A 16942-nucleotide genomic window follows, 5' to 3' on the forward strand; every position below is an offset into this window, starting at 1 on the left:
CTAGCAATAGCATAGTCACAGGGGAAATGTACAGAAATAAGACATTTTGTGGATGTTTTTTTGTTGCACAACTGCAGTGTTAGTGTCTTCCATATGAAATCAATTGAAGTATCTACTGTATGTGTGTTTGTGTCTGCAGGCAGTACTTGGTGGCCATTCCTGCAGTTCTTGAAGCTGGAGCTGAGACCAAACTCTGTGCGAGTCTCTTGCAGCCCAACGAGAGTCTGGACATGACCGTCACTTTGATGTCCCAAGAGCAGAATACAATGCTTCTGAAGGAGACATCCAGTAAAACGTTTCATACCTGCACTCAATTTAAGGTCGGTTCTCGAGATGGACTTTCAGTCATTCCCATAACATAGTTTTAGAATGTGTTGCTCAACAAAACGCTCTCCTTATGTTGGAGAACCTTAATAAAAGATCTTTCTGTTGCAGGTTCCTTTAGTGCAGAATAAAGTGGTGCAGATGTTGGAGGTAGAGGTGCGTGGTGACAATTTCTACTCAAAAAAGGTGACGAAAGTCATGATCAAAGTCTATGAACCAATGACATTCGTCCAGACAGATAAACCGATCTACCTCCCTGGACAAACGGGTAACACTAAGCTGATAATCTATGACGTTGTAACAATATGGGACCATATTAAGACAGGTTTCCCCTTTACAAACAATTGTAGGTGTTCGCCAGCATGGGGTAGAAAACTCATTTCCACAATGTTGAAATATATATATATATATATAATGTTCAGGTTAATACTAAGATAAGTAAGGTTAGGTAATGGAAATGGATTGTGTGTCCCAGAACATCAACTGGCAGCACAGGTTAAAAGCACAATTCAAAAAGGATCAAAAAACTAAGTTGTCTTTCAAATTCAGGACTGTGACCAGATTGCTAGATGCTAATCGCTAAGTATGAACTCTGAGCTCAAAGGAAGGTTTCCTTCTGTGGATATTGAACATTTTCCACTGATTACTTTTGTGAAAGAGAGAACTTCTTATCTTGACCTCCCCATAAGCTCTCAGTCTGTCCCTTACTTGCATGCACATCTCACAATGATGTCATTGGGAAACCCATCTGTAATCTCCCACATTTCAGCCCACTACATGGAATTGGCTTTGGATGCTATGTGACAATAAACTGTACTGTTCTAATCTTAAATAATGACCGACAAAAGAGGCAGTAATGTAAAAAACAATGGTGAATTATCTATTATTGTGACCTTAACTAACTTTTAGGTTTCATAGTAATGATGAAATGATCTAATTTAATGCAATTTCTAAGTTGACAGAATGTTAGTTTCAGTAGTCTGTCAGGATGTTTAACACGGGTGTAGAAAAGCTTCAAATAATCTCTTTGTATTCCTCTCAGTACATTTCAGAGTTGTTACACTGGACACCAAATTCAGACCTGCCAGTCGGCTGGTGAGTGAGTGAACTCTGGTCTTTCTTATAGATCTCTTTTCAAGATGTCCCAAGCCGATCCTAAAGTATTAGGACCAATTAGAATTTTGGATTAAATAGCCCATGAAATTAAGGTGTGTCAGAATTAGTGGCCTGGGGCTAACCCCAAAAATCCACTGACTCCGGTTACGGCTACGCCGCGGTTGCCAGAGCGAATCAGAATCAGTTTTATTCACCAGGTATGTGTATACATATGAGGAATTTGACTTTGGATTGTACATTGCTCACGATGTGCTTCACAAAATCAGACACATACAGTATAGGGAACACAAATACACACACGATAAACAAAAACAATACAGACATATTGACAAATTAGTGCAGTGTGCAAAGGATGCGAGAGTAAAATTATGATTAATTACGTACATGTCGGAGGTGGATGTGATATGCAGGTACACATACACATGCATGTACAGTGTACAGCATTATAGTCGATGCTTGTGAGTCCACCAGGCACGGCCGCAGCGCGTCCCCAAGCAGCTCCCCGCTCCTCTGAGAACAGGTACCAGGTCTATTTTTGGCGCTAACCTCGCTAAGCAGCACAGAGCAGATAGAAACATGCATGAAGTCAGACACAGAACAGCATAGAGAATCCGGTCAACTTTTGAAATAAAACACCCTGTGGAGACTCGGGATCGTAAAACAACAATAAACATGGTTAAAACAGACGCAAAAGGAATCATTTAACTATGTAGCCTACTTAATCATAGTAGAAGCACAAAATGCAAACACTGATTCCCAAATCAACAAAATCTAAACATGTCAGCAAAATCAGGCAGGCACAACGTTCTGATTCTGAAATGCTGCTTGTGGGAAATGCAGCCTGAAGTTGACAGAACGAAACGGGATCACAGAGAGCTGTGAAGAAGATAGTCGAAGCACAAAAAGGACAAGTCAATAACGTCGGGCAGGCTGCACGCTCTGCTGCTGAAACGCTTTTGACATGCTTCCGGTGGACGCATCAAAACCGTGGTGCAGCCATAACGTGCCGTAGCCTTGAGTCAGTGGATTCTCAGCAAAAGAAGGTTCTGCAAATGCTTTTAGCCTTGGGTTAGGTGCAATAGGAAAAGCCCTCTAGTGGAGTTCAAATAAACAGATGTTACATCATTAATTGATCAACATGGGTCTGCTCTTTTACCAGAGTTTTGTCTCTAATTGATCAGCTCCTGGTGAAGCTCTGTCAATAGTTCAACCAGGGCCCCTTTAGGTAAACCTGCTGGTGCTGACGTTGTAATAAACCTAGTCAACATGAGCTTCTCATAATGCAGAAAATACAGTTTGAAGTGATAACAATGAAACTATAACTACTGTTATTGTTTAAATAAAGAAAATAGGTCTAACCCAGACTCATTAGGACACTGTGTGATAAGAACAGTATAAACCAACTTGTCGTTGAACAAATCTCTCTCTCTTTTTGTTTGCAGTACAATATCATTGAAATTGCGGTAAGACAATATCCACACCATTTATTTCTTATGTAAATTTAGCATGTAAACCAACAGACATTAAGAGCCTAATCTTTAGTGTATTGCCCAACCTCTATGATTTTTTTTAATATTCTGATTTCACAGTTACTGTTAAAAATACATTTTTACATAAACAAATGATCCAGCAAATGTGGCTATTAAAGAGTTGTAACAAATATACAGTCTTGAAAAAGTCTTTTGGCTAACTCTGGTGCATTTGCATCTATGCTTATTCATCTGCAATGTAGCAGGATGTTTTACACTGAACAATGTGAACAAAGCATTTCTAAACAATGATCATAAGTACAAAAATAGTACATTTTCAACAGCAATCATCTCTGAAAATGAATCTATTTAATAATACATACAAGAAAATCTACATAAAAGGTAAGCGTAAAAATGTATTCTTGATCTTTGAATCAAAAAGTCTGAACTCTTAAATGGATGCCTTTTTCTTTCATATTTGTTTTTCTTTCATATTTATAGTTATGCAATGTACAGTTAAGATTTTGAACTATTTTGCTTGCCTGAGATCTGATGTGGGATTTAAGTGTTCCCTTAAGTTTTCTGAGAAGTGCAGTAAGTGGATCTTTAATAAACTTGATTTTAAATTATATTGAGCAAATACCAATATATCTAACTGGATGCTAATATTAGCATTGGTCAGAATCTAATTTAGAGTAGTTTCAAAGAATGTTAGTGTCACCTTCAAGCTTAAAAGTGCTTAATGTAAACATGATGTTTTTTAAACTGAAAGTCAACAATTTTACCAAATCTAAATGTATGTCCCAGTTTCATCTGCCATCTAGTTGAAGGACATAAATGAACAACGAGCTGCGTTTTTAGCACTGTATTTCTGAGAGACGTGCATTTTCTCCCTGTATTCACATTATTATGCTGTTTTTGTCATAAATACATGTTCTTCCCGTTTGCCTTATTGCACAGGATCCTAACAACAACAGGATTGGGCAGTGGCTGAATGAAACGTCAAACGGTAAAATACTGCAGCTTTCTTACTCCCTGAACTCTGAGGCCCGTGAAGGAACCTACTATGTCATTGTGTCAATTGGTGAAAATAAACTATATCAGAGCTTCAAGGTGGAGAAATATGGTAAGTAATTTTGTTTACCTTCCATTTCAATGCATTTATAATGGAGCAAGAATGCTAACAACCATATTTTGTCTCCAGTTTTGCCAAAATTTGATGTAAAAATAAATGCGTCTGATGAAGCAAGTATTGAGCAGGAAGAAATCAAAGCTGAAGTATGTGCAAAGTAAGTAAAAGCCCTTTCACTTATTACACTCTTAAAGGGTCAGGTTTTAAGATTGCAACCAGAGATCCCACAATAAGCGCGGAAGCAGTAAGTAATGTTACTGTAGTGAATGGGTCTTCCACTGTGATGTTGTCCTTTTTTGCATTATTGTATATTATGTGGGTCACGTAAGTTACAGCGACTGAGACGGTGGAGAAGCTGTTTATCTGAGTATTGGAAAAAACAAATTAAATCTAAATTGAACATTAGGAAGCAAACAGCGATAGATCCGTGCTAAAGTAGCGGACTGCCCGGCCTGCATCACTATCAGCCAGTATAAACTTTCTGTCCCCATAGGGAAATTAGTTTGCAGCACAATCACGTAGGCATTTCATCATGGGTCCAATGTGTTGTGGAATTTTTGGCACAGGTATAATTGTACGTTTTCCATAGGGTTGGCACCTTGTGAAAATTAAAGGCGATCGAAAGAGGTCTGAACACTGTTGCTAGCTGTTCAGCATAGTGCTTTATGACCCTCTAAAAAGCTGAAGGACTTCTAAATTCCATCCATCCATCGTCAACCGATTATCCTGCGTACAGGGTCGCGGGGGAATGGAGCCAATCCCAACTGACATGGCGAAAGGCGGGGTACACCCTGGACAGCTCGCCAATCCATTGCAGGGCACTTCTAAATTCCTTGATGGTAAAATTGGATGAAAGGGGTAGGGAGAGGGGCATCCCATTGGTAGCTTCAGCACTGTTGCTCCTCTCAAAGCGACAAAAGAATGTGTTGAGCTGGTTTGCTCACTATTCTTCAAAACCAGTGTTGGTTTTCCCCTGCCCTTGTGCAGAAAATTAATGTCATGATTTTAATTTCTTGCCATATCTCTCTGGGATTGCCAGATGCCAATGTGGTCTTTATCTTTTTCTTTTTGTAGCTGTACTTATCCAGCTGTATTTGTCTTTTAATCTGTCTTTAATCCCGTCTCGCTGTTTCATCCTGGTTTCTGTACACTTTTTTCTTTTGAATTAGATTCTTTAGTTAGTTCGACACCCATGGCTTATCATTAGGATATACTTTACTTTATACTTAATAGGTATCAAAGTATCTACACAGAAATTGATGTAATCAGACATTGCTACAACATGATCATTAATATCAGGGCTATTAAAGACCTCCAATATTGTACAGTCAAAACACCCCTGCAGGGCAATTATGTTATTGTTCCACACTTTGACAGACCTTTTTTCTTTGAGGCATCTCCCTCTCTAGTAGCCTCTTATAGACATAATGGAGATGGACCACACTGGGATCAGACTGTTTGCTTCTTACATTACATCATTTCTTGCAGGCTAAATCAACACTTTGACATAACGTTACAACTATAGAATAATGCACCAGACTACGTTAGCAACTCGTCGGCGTTGGCGAGCTAAGCCTTTCTGATGTTTACTGTTTTCACCTAACATCATTTGATTCTCGTTTGGCCTGACAGGCTTCAGCGCATAAAGATTTTGTTGTTGTTTTTGTATCCATATGTGGAGTTTAATTTGGAGTTTGTGTTCAAGTTCAAGTCTGTATTGTTCTTGGAGACCGTTGTTTTATGGTGTAAGTGGAAGTAAGTGGATCCTTGCTGCAGTGTTGCTGTAGTTAGAGAGAGGCTCGGGAGCGCTCATGTCGCTGTATCCCATCCCGATACCCATTAAAAGCAGAATAGTGGCTTTTCCATGCAACAGAAAAAATAGGCATGTGCATCATTTCTAAGTGAGCTACAGCCCATTGACAACAAGGCAGTAAAAATTTATTGATAAGTGATTACTTTGAAAAACTACAAATAGCCCCTTTAAATAATCTAAAATAGGTCCAGTTGGGTGAATGAATGACTCCTTCTCAACAGCACAATGGCTTTTACTCGGTTTCTCTAAATAGGTATACATACGGACAGCCTGTGCCAGGCAGTGTTGAAGTGCAGCTGTGCCGACCTCTTGATCAGTATATTTATCGTGCCCATGTACGCCTCCCTGAACATCCAGAAGGAATCCCTGACATAACTGCCCCATGCTACAAGGAAACAAAGCAGGTACAGTTGCTGTGGCAACTCATTTGTGCTGAAACAAGATGCATAAAGGTAGACCTTACATATGCCCATAGAGAATGGATGTATACTGGGTAATAACTGCTCTTGCCTGGTGACAATGATTAGTTTTATGTATGTTTGTGTCCATTCCTTTCAGTATGCTCAGAGAGCTTTTGAAGTGCGTTCACCAGTTGCAGAAACCAAATTTTGAAAATAACAGTTTTGAGGTTTGATTTTTCATTTCCAAAGTTTTGCATTCAGAAAAAAACAGGATACCATTGAAACATGCAGCAGTAAAGCCAATGAAACTCAAGATGCTACTTTTCCTGGAATCTTGGTGTTCTTGGGTCAGCATGTTTGGACTCCTCTTTCCACCTTCTTCCCTTCTTCCTCCTATGATAAATTACTAAAAGAATTGTGGGAGGAAAAAATGTAAATAAGATTTTGAAATAAAACTACAGGTTTTGTAAACATCCTGCGAAGCGCTGAGCTTATCATTAAGTATAACCTCGTATTGTGAGTTCAATGCTTTCTACAACCAATATCACAATATCTGCGCCCAAGTATGTTGTCACTACATCTACAAAAATCATGTATGGCTTCATGGACTGAATTTCCTACCAGCAACTCGGTGCCCGTCCCTTCCTCGCTTTCACTGTCTTCATTCATCAACAACAGCACGTAGATGCTGACTTGGAATGGTGTGCTAGCTCACAAATGGCTATTTTTTTTGTGTTTGTATGAACATTATGTGTTTAAATGTGTTTAGAACTGAAAGCTAAACAAATGTGACAAGTTTTAAGTCTGACTTTTATAAGGGCCTTCTGTAAAAGCAACCTTGTGACTGAATAAGGATATCAAATGGGGGGGTTATGTCCTTCTATTCACAATTTTTATTCTATTTTAGCTTATTTTATTGTACTTTATAGACTGACAGGAGAGGCTGTGCCACTTTTACCTTCAAGATGTCAACTTTCACAAAACTTGACCAAAAAGTGCTGCGAGATGTACTGGACCTCAGTGCCAAGGTGGAAGAGGAGGGGACGGGCAAGTATAATGTATTATATTTATTTGTTTAATTTTTAAAGTAGATGAGTGCGTTAAGAAAATTACATTGTCATGTTTTTAAACCGTATGGCATACACATTGTTGTAAAATGGAGCTTTCTTGTACAGGTATTTCACACCAACAGGGGAAGAGAATAGTGATTTCATATGTTGTTGGAAAGCTGTCCTTCATTGACACACCCAAGATTTATGACCAAGGATTAAATGTGGAGGGAAAAGTAAGTGCATGTGGTCTCCACTTCTTCAGTCTGATTCTATTCACAGTGCAAATGAAGCCATGATACAACTTTGTGCTTCTAACAGGTTAAAGCAGTTCACTACAATAATACACCCATTCCTGACATGCCAGTGTACCTGTTTGAGGGTGAAAGGTGGTCAGCACGTCTGGTACAGAACCTCACAACTGACAGTGATGGGATTGCCACCTTCTCATTCAACTCTGCTGACCTTAAAGGGGGCATCCACCTCCACGTAAGTAAGAGGTAGCACTAAGTCGACAACCTAATACAGGATTTCAGTCACATTGTCTTTCATGAAGATGTCACTGCAGCCAAAAAGCTGGAACCATACTTCTCAATATGCTGCCCATATTGGAACTGTTAAATTTGTTATACCTAGACATTTGCTTTGGCTGTAAAAACTGAACTCGCTTTCCAAAACGTTATTCTACCTCTACCACATTAAGCTCATTAATGTTTCTTTTGGGCAATCTAGGTTAGCAACAAACCAACGCTGGACTACGTTGGTTATAGAATACCATACTATGAGGTTGGAGGGCATGTATTGTCTGTGGCCAAACTTCTGTCTCCTGATACAAAAACATTCAGCTCCCTGGAGGTGAAGAAGAAGGATCAGCTACTTCTCTGTGACAGAGAAGAAGACATCTCCATCAAATACACTGTAGTTGGAGAGACCCAGGGCTCTGTGGATGTGATGTATCTGGTGAGTGGTGGGTGAAGTATTTCTCAGCTGGTCACCAGTTCTCTCCCAGAGACATGGACATAGGGAAGATGCTTTTAAAATGACCTTTATATCAGATTAATGAGACCTGGCCTAAAGGAACACAATCAATGCTATTGATCAGTTTAGTTGGTGAGACTGGAGACACCGAAACTGTCCATATAACCTACAAGATTTCGTGTTTTTATTCATGCTTCTCAAACTGGGTGGTGGGCCCCCCTGGGGGGAAGTAGAGCCACTTCAGGGGGTTTGTTGAGTGTACCTGAAGTTGCATAAATAATATATATAAAAGTGCTGTGACGCTAGCAAGGTTATTTTGCTAACCTGAATCTGCCTGTATTGTTAATGATTGATAAAAATTAAATCCACAAAAATCCATAACTATGTTTTCAATGGTGTATAAAGACCTACATAATGAACAGTTATGTTTTTAATACCTCTAGAGTGAGCCATTTCTATCTACATAACTGCGGGTCCCCTTACATGTTGCGTCGCCATTTTCTACAGTGCTTTACAGAGCGCGTTTCGTCACTACATTTGTTCCTATTCTTCTGTATAAATCCAGCAGTGTAGATGCCTGTCACTAGATTGAATGCTTAAAAAGAAGAGGAAATAATAATGAGATGCAGTCTCTGAGTGGTCATCTGGTTTATAAGAAGTAAGAAGAGAAGAGAAATTTGGACAAATGTAGGAGCACACATATTATCCAGCACAGCGTGTGGATCTTTGTCGTCAAAGTAGTTAAAACACGATGAAGCCAGACAAAGTCGGGACAGATGACTACAGAACCATATATATAATCGTTGTGGATTTTCCCAGATGGAAGGCTCTGATGTGGGACAAATGTTTTCAAAGCGGTGCTCAATTTACTTGTTTTCTGCTGGACAGGTAATTAAGTTAGTCCAACTTTAGCAACGCAAATGAAAACTGTTGTTTGGTAGCTTTAGTTAGAAGCTGGGAATAATCAGAGATAAGTAATGTGTTTCCCCTATCAATGTTGTGAAATATAGTTGATTAATTTCATGTAACGTTATTCTCCAGAGGTAGACCTTACATACGCCCATACAGAATGGATTTATAATGGGTAACAACTGGTTGGGCACAAAATGTGATAGTTTTTGAGATGTTCTTCAATGACTTTGGAAGGTTAGTCCGGATGAGCCAGCCCTCCCAAGATGTAACAGTACAGTAAAATAATGTATAATAAGGTTATGCCTGTAGCAGGTCTACGTTTATGTCGTATTTTTTATAAATTTATGAGAATTAATACCCAATTATGAATTAAAATATTAATCCATAAATCTCTCTTTTCGGGGCACCACCAGTGTTGTTACTAACCCAAAGTCTTCCGGACCTCTGGGTAGCATTTTAATAATTATACAATTATTCACTAGTGATCAATTAGTTAATAATTGTCCGTCAATCTCATCTGAAGGCTAAATTCTCTTGGCAGGGACTGAGAAATAGGCAGTACACACAATTCCTTGATTACAGTGAATTTATTAGCTAACTAAGGTGATATAAAACTGCGGCTAAATACATCAGAGAAACAACAATGGCTAAACAATGAGAATGGAGGTCTATTGTGGGAGAATTTGACTCATACAACAGCTAATGAAGGCAATTAGATGATAACTCGGTTAAATTTGTCTAGGAGTTTCAAGGATTACATATGCTGGACTAACCAATTATTGGACATCACTGACGACAGAATGCAGGGTTTTGGTCTTACTGCTTGTGTTTCTCCCCGCCGGGTTGTTTGTAAAACGGCCTCACACTGGCAGAGTCCGTGCGTTCTCGTTTAGGACAGCTTCAAGCCGTGGTCCGTCTCTTGTCAGCTTTAATGGAGAAACTCGCAGTGGGGCCTTCCCCAGGTGTTAGTCGTCCTTTGTTACTGCTGGCGGGGAACGTGTAAGCGTCTGACCTTCGTGGGCTTAGCTCGACGCATAAAGCTTAAAAAGAACTTAATTAACTAGTGTAAATTAACGGACTAATACATTTTAACAAACAAAAACAAAGAGAATAAAAACCACTAAAGTTGCTGTTAAACGGGGGAAAAATCGATGTCGCTGTCATTCTAAACTTTTAATATGTCTATAAAAAGGAAAAGAAAATCTATTTGCGAGTATTATAATCAAAAATCTTCCCACAATCAAACCTCAATTGTCAAACGGTTGTACCGTTCTTAGTTTTAAGCACTTGATAAGGGAAACAATTGTCAGATTATTGGTCATGATAAATAATGAGTGACATTTATACAGTATTATTTCCGACAATGGCATGTAATACTTATTTTGTCCACTTGGGGGAGCTCTGGTTACATGAGGATAGCTCTGATTAATCCTAAAACAATCTTTGCTCAGGAACTGGGAAATTTGGTTACTTAACCTTAAATTCAAGCTGGCAATTAATAGAGTATAGTATGACATTTCTTTATCATCATTTCTAAAGGAATTGTGTGAGAAAGAATTGTGAACAAGCATTGGTTACGCATAAAATGAAGGAATGTCATTAACCTTGCTGAAAATCTCTGCAAAATTAACTTATTTAGATTCTTTTCAGCAACAATATCAACAACAGATAACAACATGGTAACATAACTAATCAAACAGAGGCAAATGTAATCAAGTAACTAAAAGATTATTTAATTAAACAAGGTAATGCTTTGAGTCTTTGGAGACAGCAGTCGTTGTTTACATAAAGAAGTTCAGGGCTGTCCCTGGTGTCCTGGATTTTCCCCCACCGGGGTGTGACAAGGAGCATCTCTTTGATGTGAGGTGATTAAACAACAAGGAAGGTCAGTTGCCACGGTTACATGTGGGGGGGGGGGGGGGGGGGGGCAGTTTAGGGTTTCCTGCCCTTTCTTAAGGAGAGTTTTGATAGGCTGTTTGCAATCTCTGGTTAGTTTCTGTCATTTTAACTATTCAAGCACCGAGAGGCTTATCTCGGCTGTTGCCAAAGGTGGCCAGTTTTACGATCAACTGCCCAGGAATAGCACTTGGGGAGAGACACCTTTTAACCCCCCTTCCTTTGGGGGTCGCTTCGGCTGTTTGTAGAGGGTTGGTAATCAATCTCTGAGAGAGAGGAGGAATTTGGAGTAGTCCAAATTTATTTAATTTAAAATGCACAAATCCACACTGTTGGTTCACTGCATGCCACATCATCCCATATCCCAGGACATTAAAGGACAGTACCCATCCAACCACAGCCTGTTCACCCTGCTGCCTTCTCGGACCTGACTTAATCTATTCTCAAAGTTGGCTTGGGAGCTGGGTCTATAGGGGAGAGCCGGGACAATTGAAACGCGGGACGAATGAAACACAGCGATTTTCTCGGAGCCCATACAAGTCTGATATGCCAAACTACCTCAGCACATACAGTCCACGGTACAGGGAAAAATCAGGTGGATACGTCACACTTTCACAGAGTTATATGAAAGAGGCTGGTTTCAATCACGGAAAGTAAATTCACTCAAGCAATCTTTTGCGCCATTGTCGTGATCACATAAAAGATTAGTTAGTAAATGTCAAAGTTTGACAGTGTAGAAGCTAGTGAAGTTTAAACGTCAAGAGTCACTGTCGCAGCCATTCTACCTTATTTAGATACGGCGGGAGGGGGGCAAAGTCCACTAGGCTGCAGGCTGGACCACCAGGATGCTCACAGCCAAATAGCAGAATCTTCACAGTAGACCAGGAAAACAGGCTGCAGATGTAGGCCTGCTACGCAAGCTATGATGACTTTCACCTTGATATTTTAACGCAGATGTATACCTAGCCGAATTGCACTGTAGGGGGCGAGAACGAGTCTTCGAACCTGTGAACAATCAACAATAATATTTGCAATACCATATGCTTGAGCAAGGGGCGTGGTGTTAGCGTTGCTACAGTACGCAGTGGACATTATTGGGTGAGTGAGCAATTTGTTGCAAGTCCGCAACCTTCACCACTAGATGGCATTAAAACATGAATTAAGCTACCAGATATCAAGCAACAGCTGTTTAGTAGAGGTATGTCTCACAGTGTTTGCCAACTAACATTAGGGTTAACCCTGGTTAATTGTTTACACTGCAAGTAGAGTACTGGAAAAACTGATAGGCTTTATGGGAGCAAAATTGCTTAAAGTAGTGTCACACAATACTGGCACTTCTACATTTTAGTTTTTGGTATACTCTGACTTTTTCTTAAATACCAGCACTTAATACAAGCTGCCGGTGTTATGCCGTCTCATATCAGGTTCTCTGTTACGCTTACCTGTTCCCTTTCTCAACTGCCTACTAATCTCTGTTGGCAGAGACGGAGTAGGCATGCCTTTTAATGCAGCTGTGTGAATAAAGTTCCTTGTTATTTCACTTTTCTTGAACTGACTTGGCAGGACATCAACAAGTTCCACATTACAGTAAACTTTAGTAATGTGGAACTCGTTATGCATGAACGGATATGTTTGTTGACGAGTTAGAGACGAACATTAACAAATTAGAGAATAACCACCATGAAGAGCATTTTTCGGGCATAAGGATTTACAGAAGGAAAACAACCCACATAAAAGACACTGCTGTTTTGTCCAACTGGAATTAATATTATTACTATTGGTAGAAAGCTTTTATCTGAAGCTGATACAAACACCAACGTGTGAATGGGGAGTACTGGCACCTATTTTTAAGTGTCAGTAACAAATAAAATGCACAAAAGATTGATAGGATACTAATTGTTGAATAGACAATGCTTTTATACACTCAATGTTATATTGGGTGTAAAAATATTAAAAACGCAATTCCCTTACAACAGTGACCAGCCTTTTACTATCACAAAATGGCTGTCAAGTTTCAAAATGTGCATATTTTAATTTCCAGAAACAAGAGAATAAGAATGAATCTACTTCTTTTATCTGATTATGACATAAGTTGAGGACATCAAGATAATATCATATTTTTATTCTATATTACCCACAATGCTACTGGATCATTGACAGTGTGGTTGGATATTCATGTGTCATTTCTTTTTCATGTGGGTACAACAAACCTCACAACAATACCTATGAACACATAGGTATATAATTGTTTCTTCATATCCCATTAAATACGCCCTTCTAAATATGTTGATGTTGTTACCAAGCCCTCCTCTTTCATGAGAACATTGTTTGGTAAACCCAGAGTTAACAGTGCAAGTTGGTAACCAGAGAGTTGGAAGACTAATAATTCTGGTTGGCCAATGTTTAGTTTAGTAAAACCAGAGCCAGAGTAACACTTGCTTTGTGTGGCCCGTGATCTGTTTTTAGAGCAACTGTATTTTAGCAGAAGAACCACTTATTGATGTCCTACACACTGAACTTATACAGCAAACCAGTTGACAGGGACCACAAACATACTTAAAGTAAGTACTTAGGAACATGATAGATAACTACACACCAGAATAGCAGCAGTTTTGTAATCTGCTGTTAAAGGAAGTTTTTCTGTTGTATTACTCATTCTGTCTCTCAAATTCTCCAGGTCTTATCCAGAGGAGCCATTATCATGCTAGGAGTTAAATATATTGAAGTGCAAGCTAAATCAGGTGGATGACGTCATAAAATCACTCTTTAAATTAGCATGGCAAATTTCTATTGACTTTAGGTGGTATGTGAATGATGACAGTTGGTATGTTGTTTCAGTGACTGAGGGCGAGGTGTCCTTCAAGTTGAAAGTGTCTGCAGAGATGGCACCACAGGTCCAGGTTGTAGCTTACGCCGTCCTCCCCAGTGAGACTGTGATCGCCCACAGTGCTGACTTCTCCACCGAGAAATGCTTCAGTCACAAGGTCAGTGAGAGAAGTTAATTTCAAAAGTTAATTTTTGTTATGGGTAAAGCATGTCCCTTGTCTGAATTACAATTTTATTATTTAATAAAATTAAAGGATACTTATTTTATACCATTAAAGTCCAGATGGTGTGATGTGTTTTCTGCAGGTGTCGTTGGAGTTTTCTCCGCCCTCAGCTGTTCCAGGAGAGGAAACCATCCTGCAGGTGACGGCCCAGCCAGACTCTCTGTGTGGTGTGAGTGCTGTCGACCAGAGCGTCCTCATCAAGGAACCAGGAAACACTCTGAATGCAGACAAGGTAACTGCTAGAATCAAAAGTACTGTTTTGACTGATATACTTTCTTCATAAAACAACAAACAATTAGGTTTGAATCATACCTTTCTTTACAGATATTTGCCTTGTTGCCTGTCAGAGAAGCATTCTATGTTCCACGCGAGGTTCAAGATCCTGATGAATGCTTACATGTGAGACCTAAAAGATATGTGCCATACCCTGGAAGGGTCAATGAAGATCATGCTCATTTAGTTTTCCAGGTACTTCCTGCACAAAAAAGAATATACAATATAAAGACTGCATTCATACATTTTGTTACACATTTAATTAACTTTTCAGTAATGCCTTTTATGTTGTCGGATTATCTAGTATGTAGGGCTGAAGATGGTGACAAACTTGTTTATCGGAGTTCCTTCATGCCTCAAGTACAACGGAAGAGAATACCACCGCCCTATTGGTAACTTATTTTTTTCGCTCTATCAAGTGACGCTGAATATTTGCCAGAGTTTAAACATCTCACTGTGTCATTGCTGTATGTCATATGAAGGCGAACGTGGCAGTGTTGGCAGATCATCTCCTCCTCTTCTTCCACCAATAGAGACAGTCCGCACTTGCTTCCCTGAGACCTGGATATGGGACCTGGTGGAAGTTGGGTAAGATTAGGTCATGAAGGGTTTTGATGGTCGTTAGCTGATAATGATTGTGTACTGAAAAAGCCTTTCAGGCGAGTGTACCTCATTCTCAGGTTTATGCTTTTTATTTAGCATGAGAAATGATTAGCAGTTAATCCCACACATTATTCATCCTCTGACATTGTTTGATTAATCTGAGTTATGTCAGTATGTTTCCAGCTCACTGAATATGTCTGTGTGTATCTGCTGGTTCAGAGAGTCTGGAACAAAGGATGTGTCCTTCACTGTCCCAGACACCATCACCACCTGGGAGACGGAGGCTTTCTGTTTGTCCCCTCAGGGGTTTGGCTTGGCTCCTCGTAAAGATATCACCGTCTTCCAGCCCTTCTTCCTGGAGCTCAGCCTGCCTTACTCCATCATCCGGGGGGAGCGCTTTGAACTGAAGGCAACCACCTTCAACTACCTGTCCAGCTGCATCATGGTAACCAATGCTTTTACATGACCTAGAAGATAATGGCAGCAGGCTAACATGTTGATGTTTAGCATGTAGGATATTTACCATATTCACCATATTAAGTTAGTGTGTTAGCACACAGCCGACACCCATGGGAATATCATTAGTTTTGCGGGTATATAAACCAAAGTGTTGGGCAGATTGAATATTTGACCTGATGATGGTGCTGGATGAAAAGTTAAGAGATCAGCAAAGTTATTACACTTCATCCTCTGATGGAACCAAATTTTATGGAAATTCATCCTGTATATGCAGGTTATTATTTTTTAGTTCCTGTACTGATCATTTGTGATTAATCAATACTTCACTGTGTGTCTGTGGGAAGCCCTTGTGCAGATTCAACATAATGATCAATTCCACACACCGTTACTGTCATTGTCATCCTGTGTTTAAACATTACATGGTCCTAATACTATCCCAGTTTGTCTTCTCAGGGACACTTAGATTAAAAAATGTAAATATTAAATATAAAAATATTGTAACTATCAGGACAGACTATGGATTTAGGATTAAGACCCTATATCCATCACATTTGGCTTTTTTTGTACTAACATTGTTCTATCTGAATACTTCCCTCTTTATAGAGGAACAAGACCAGACTGCCCTCTGTGATGGCAATTCAAGTTTTCAAATAAACAGCTCAGGTAATTTCTGTGAATTTTATTCAATTCTTCTGCAGAAGGAATTTACTGGGACACATACGCATCAGAGTGAGTCTAAACACATGCAGCTTTTATCCTGTGTCAGGGTCATCACTACCTCTGGAACATATTGTTTGAACACACAGTGAACTCATTTACATTCTCCAGGTCCCCATAGATTCCTAAAAGTTGCACGACTCCATTGGCAGATGATAATCCTGGAATTCCCATTACACCTCTTAGTCCCATACTCCTTGACCCAGCTATTGAAGGTTCAGTGTGAAGGTTTTAGTGGCATCTAGTGGTGAGGTTTGAATTGTACCCAGTGGTTCACAGTGCATTCACATACTCCTTGGATGGTCCCATTTCCTGAATTGTGAAGTCATTCATCCGACTTAAGTGTGTGTTCATATCGGAATGTGGAATCAACATGGACACTACTACAAAAATGTGTTGGATTACATTAACTCATTTGGCAGATGCTTTTATCCAAAGTGACTTACATTTAAGGGACAACATACAAGAATCAACAAAGCATCAAATACAGCACAAGAACTACAACTGACAATACATACTAGTTAGAGCACTAATAAATAATAGGAAGAGCTGATAGCACGTATCGGTTTTTCCTACATATTCAACATAGTGACAAAACGCGCTCTCAAGAGCCGTTTGTCCATTTAGGCTACTGTTGAAACATGGCAGCGCATCATAGTGACGTCCATGTAAGAGGATCCGTGGTGTATGTAGATAGAAATGGCTCATTCTAAGGTAATAAAAACAATGGTTCGTTATGTAAGGTCTTTA

At 39.5% G+C, this 16942-nt stretch overlaps 1 protein-coding gene across 9 annotated transcripts in view; it reads left to right on the forward strand.

Moving 5' to 3' along the window:
- Positions 1 to 16942, forward strand: part of LOC119882654 (alpha-2-macroglobulin-like) — a 237305-nt gene that overhangs the window by 121931 nt on the left and 98432 nt on the right. For 3 of the 9 annotated variants that reach the window (XM_038692803.1, XM_038692802.1, XM_038692800.1), the window contains exons 2-18: positions 140 to 320; positions 436 to 592; positions 1367 to 1419; positions 2883 to 2903; positions 3870 to 4035; positions 4114 to 4198; positions 6108 to 6258; positions 7185 to 7302; positions 7431 to 7540; positions 7626 to 7793; positions 8037 to 8264; positions 13768 to 13831; positions 13929 to 14074; positions 14223 to 14372; positions 14465 to 14608; positions 14718 to 15001; positions 15236 to 15461. The exons of 1 other annotated variant lie outside the window; for it this stretch is intronic. In XM_038692803.1, the coding sequence (XP_038548731.1) occupies positions 140 to 320; positions 436 to 592; positions 1367 to 1419; positions 2883 to 2903; positions 3870 to 4035; positions 4114 to 4198; positions 6108 to 6258; positions 7185 to 7302; positions 7431 to 7540; positions 7626 to 7793; positions 8037 to 8264; positions 13768 to 13831; positions 13929 to 14074; positions 14223 to 14372; positions 14465 to 14608; positions 14718 to 15001; positions 15236 to 15461 (2452 nt within the window). Of the gene's footprint in view, positions 1 to 139; positions 321 to 435; positions 593 to 1366; positions 1420 to 2882; positions 2904 to 3446; positions 3504 to 3869; positions 4036 to 4113; positions 4199 to 6107; positions 6259 to 7184; positions 7303 to 7430; positions 7541 to 7625; positions 7794 to 8036; positions 8265 to 13767; positions 13832 to 13928; positions 14075 to 14222; positions 14373 to 14464; positions 14609 to 14717; positions 15002 to 15235; positions 15462 to 16942 lie in introns of those variants that run through there. 5 more of the 9 variants (XM_038692808.1, XM_038692807.1, XM_038692809.1 and 2 more) reach the window with 4 other exon arrangements.

Source organism: Micropterus salmoides, unplaced genomic scaffold, assembly GCF_014851395.1.
Source record: "Micropterus salmoides isolate LMB-PRFRI ecotype aquatic unplaced genomic scaffold, ASM1485139v1 Ms_hic_scaffold_3, whole genome shotgun sequence".
Classification (NCBI taxonomy): domain Eukaryota; kingdom Metazoa; phylum Chordata; class Actinopteri; order Centrarchiformes; family Centrarchidae; genus Micropterus; species Micropterus salmoides.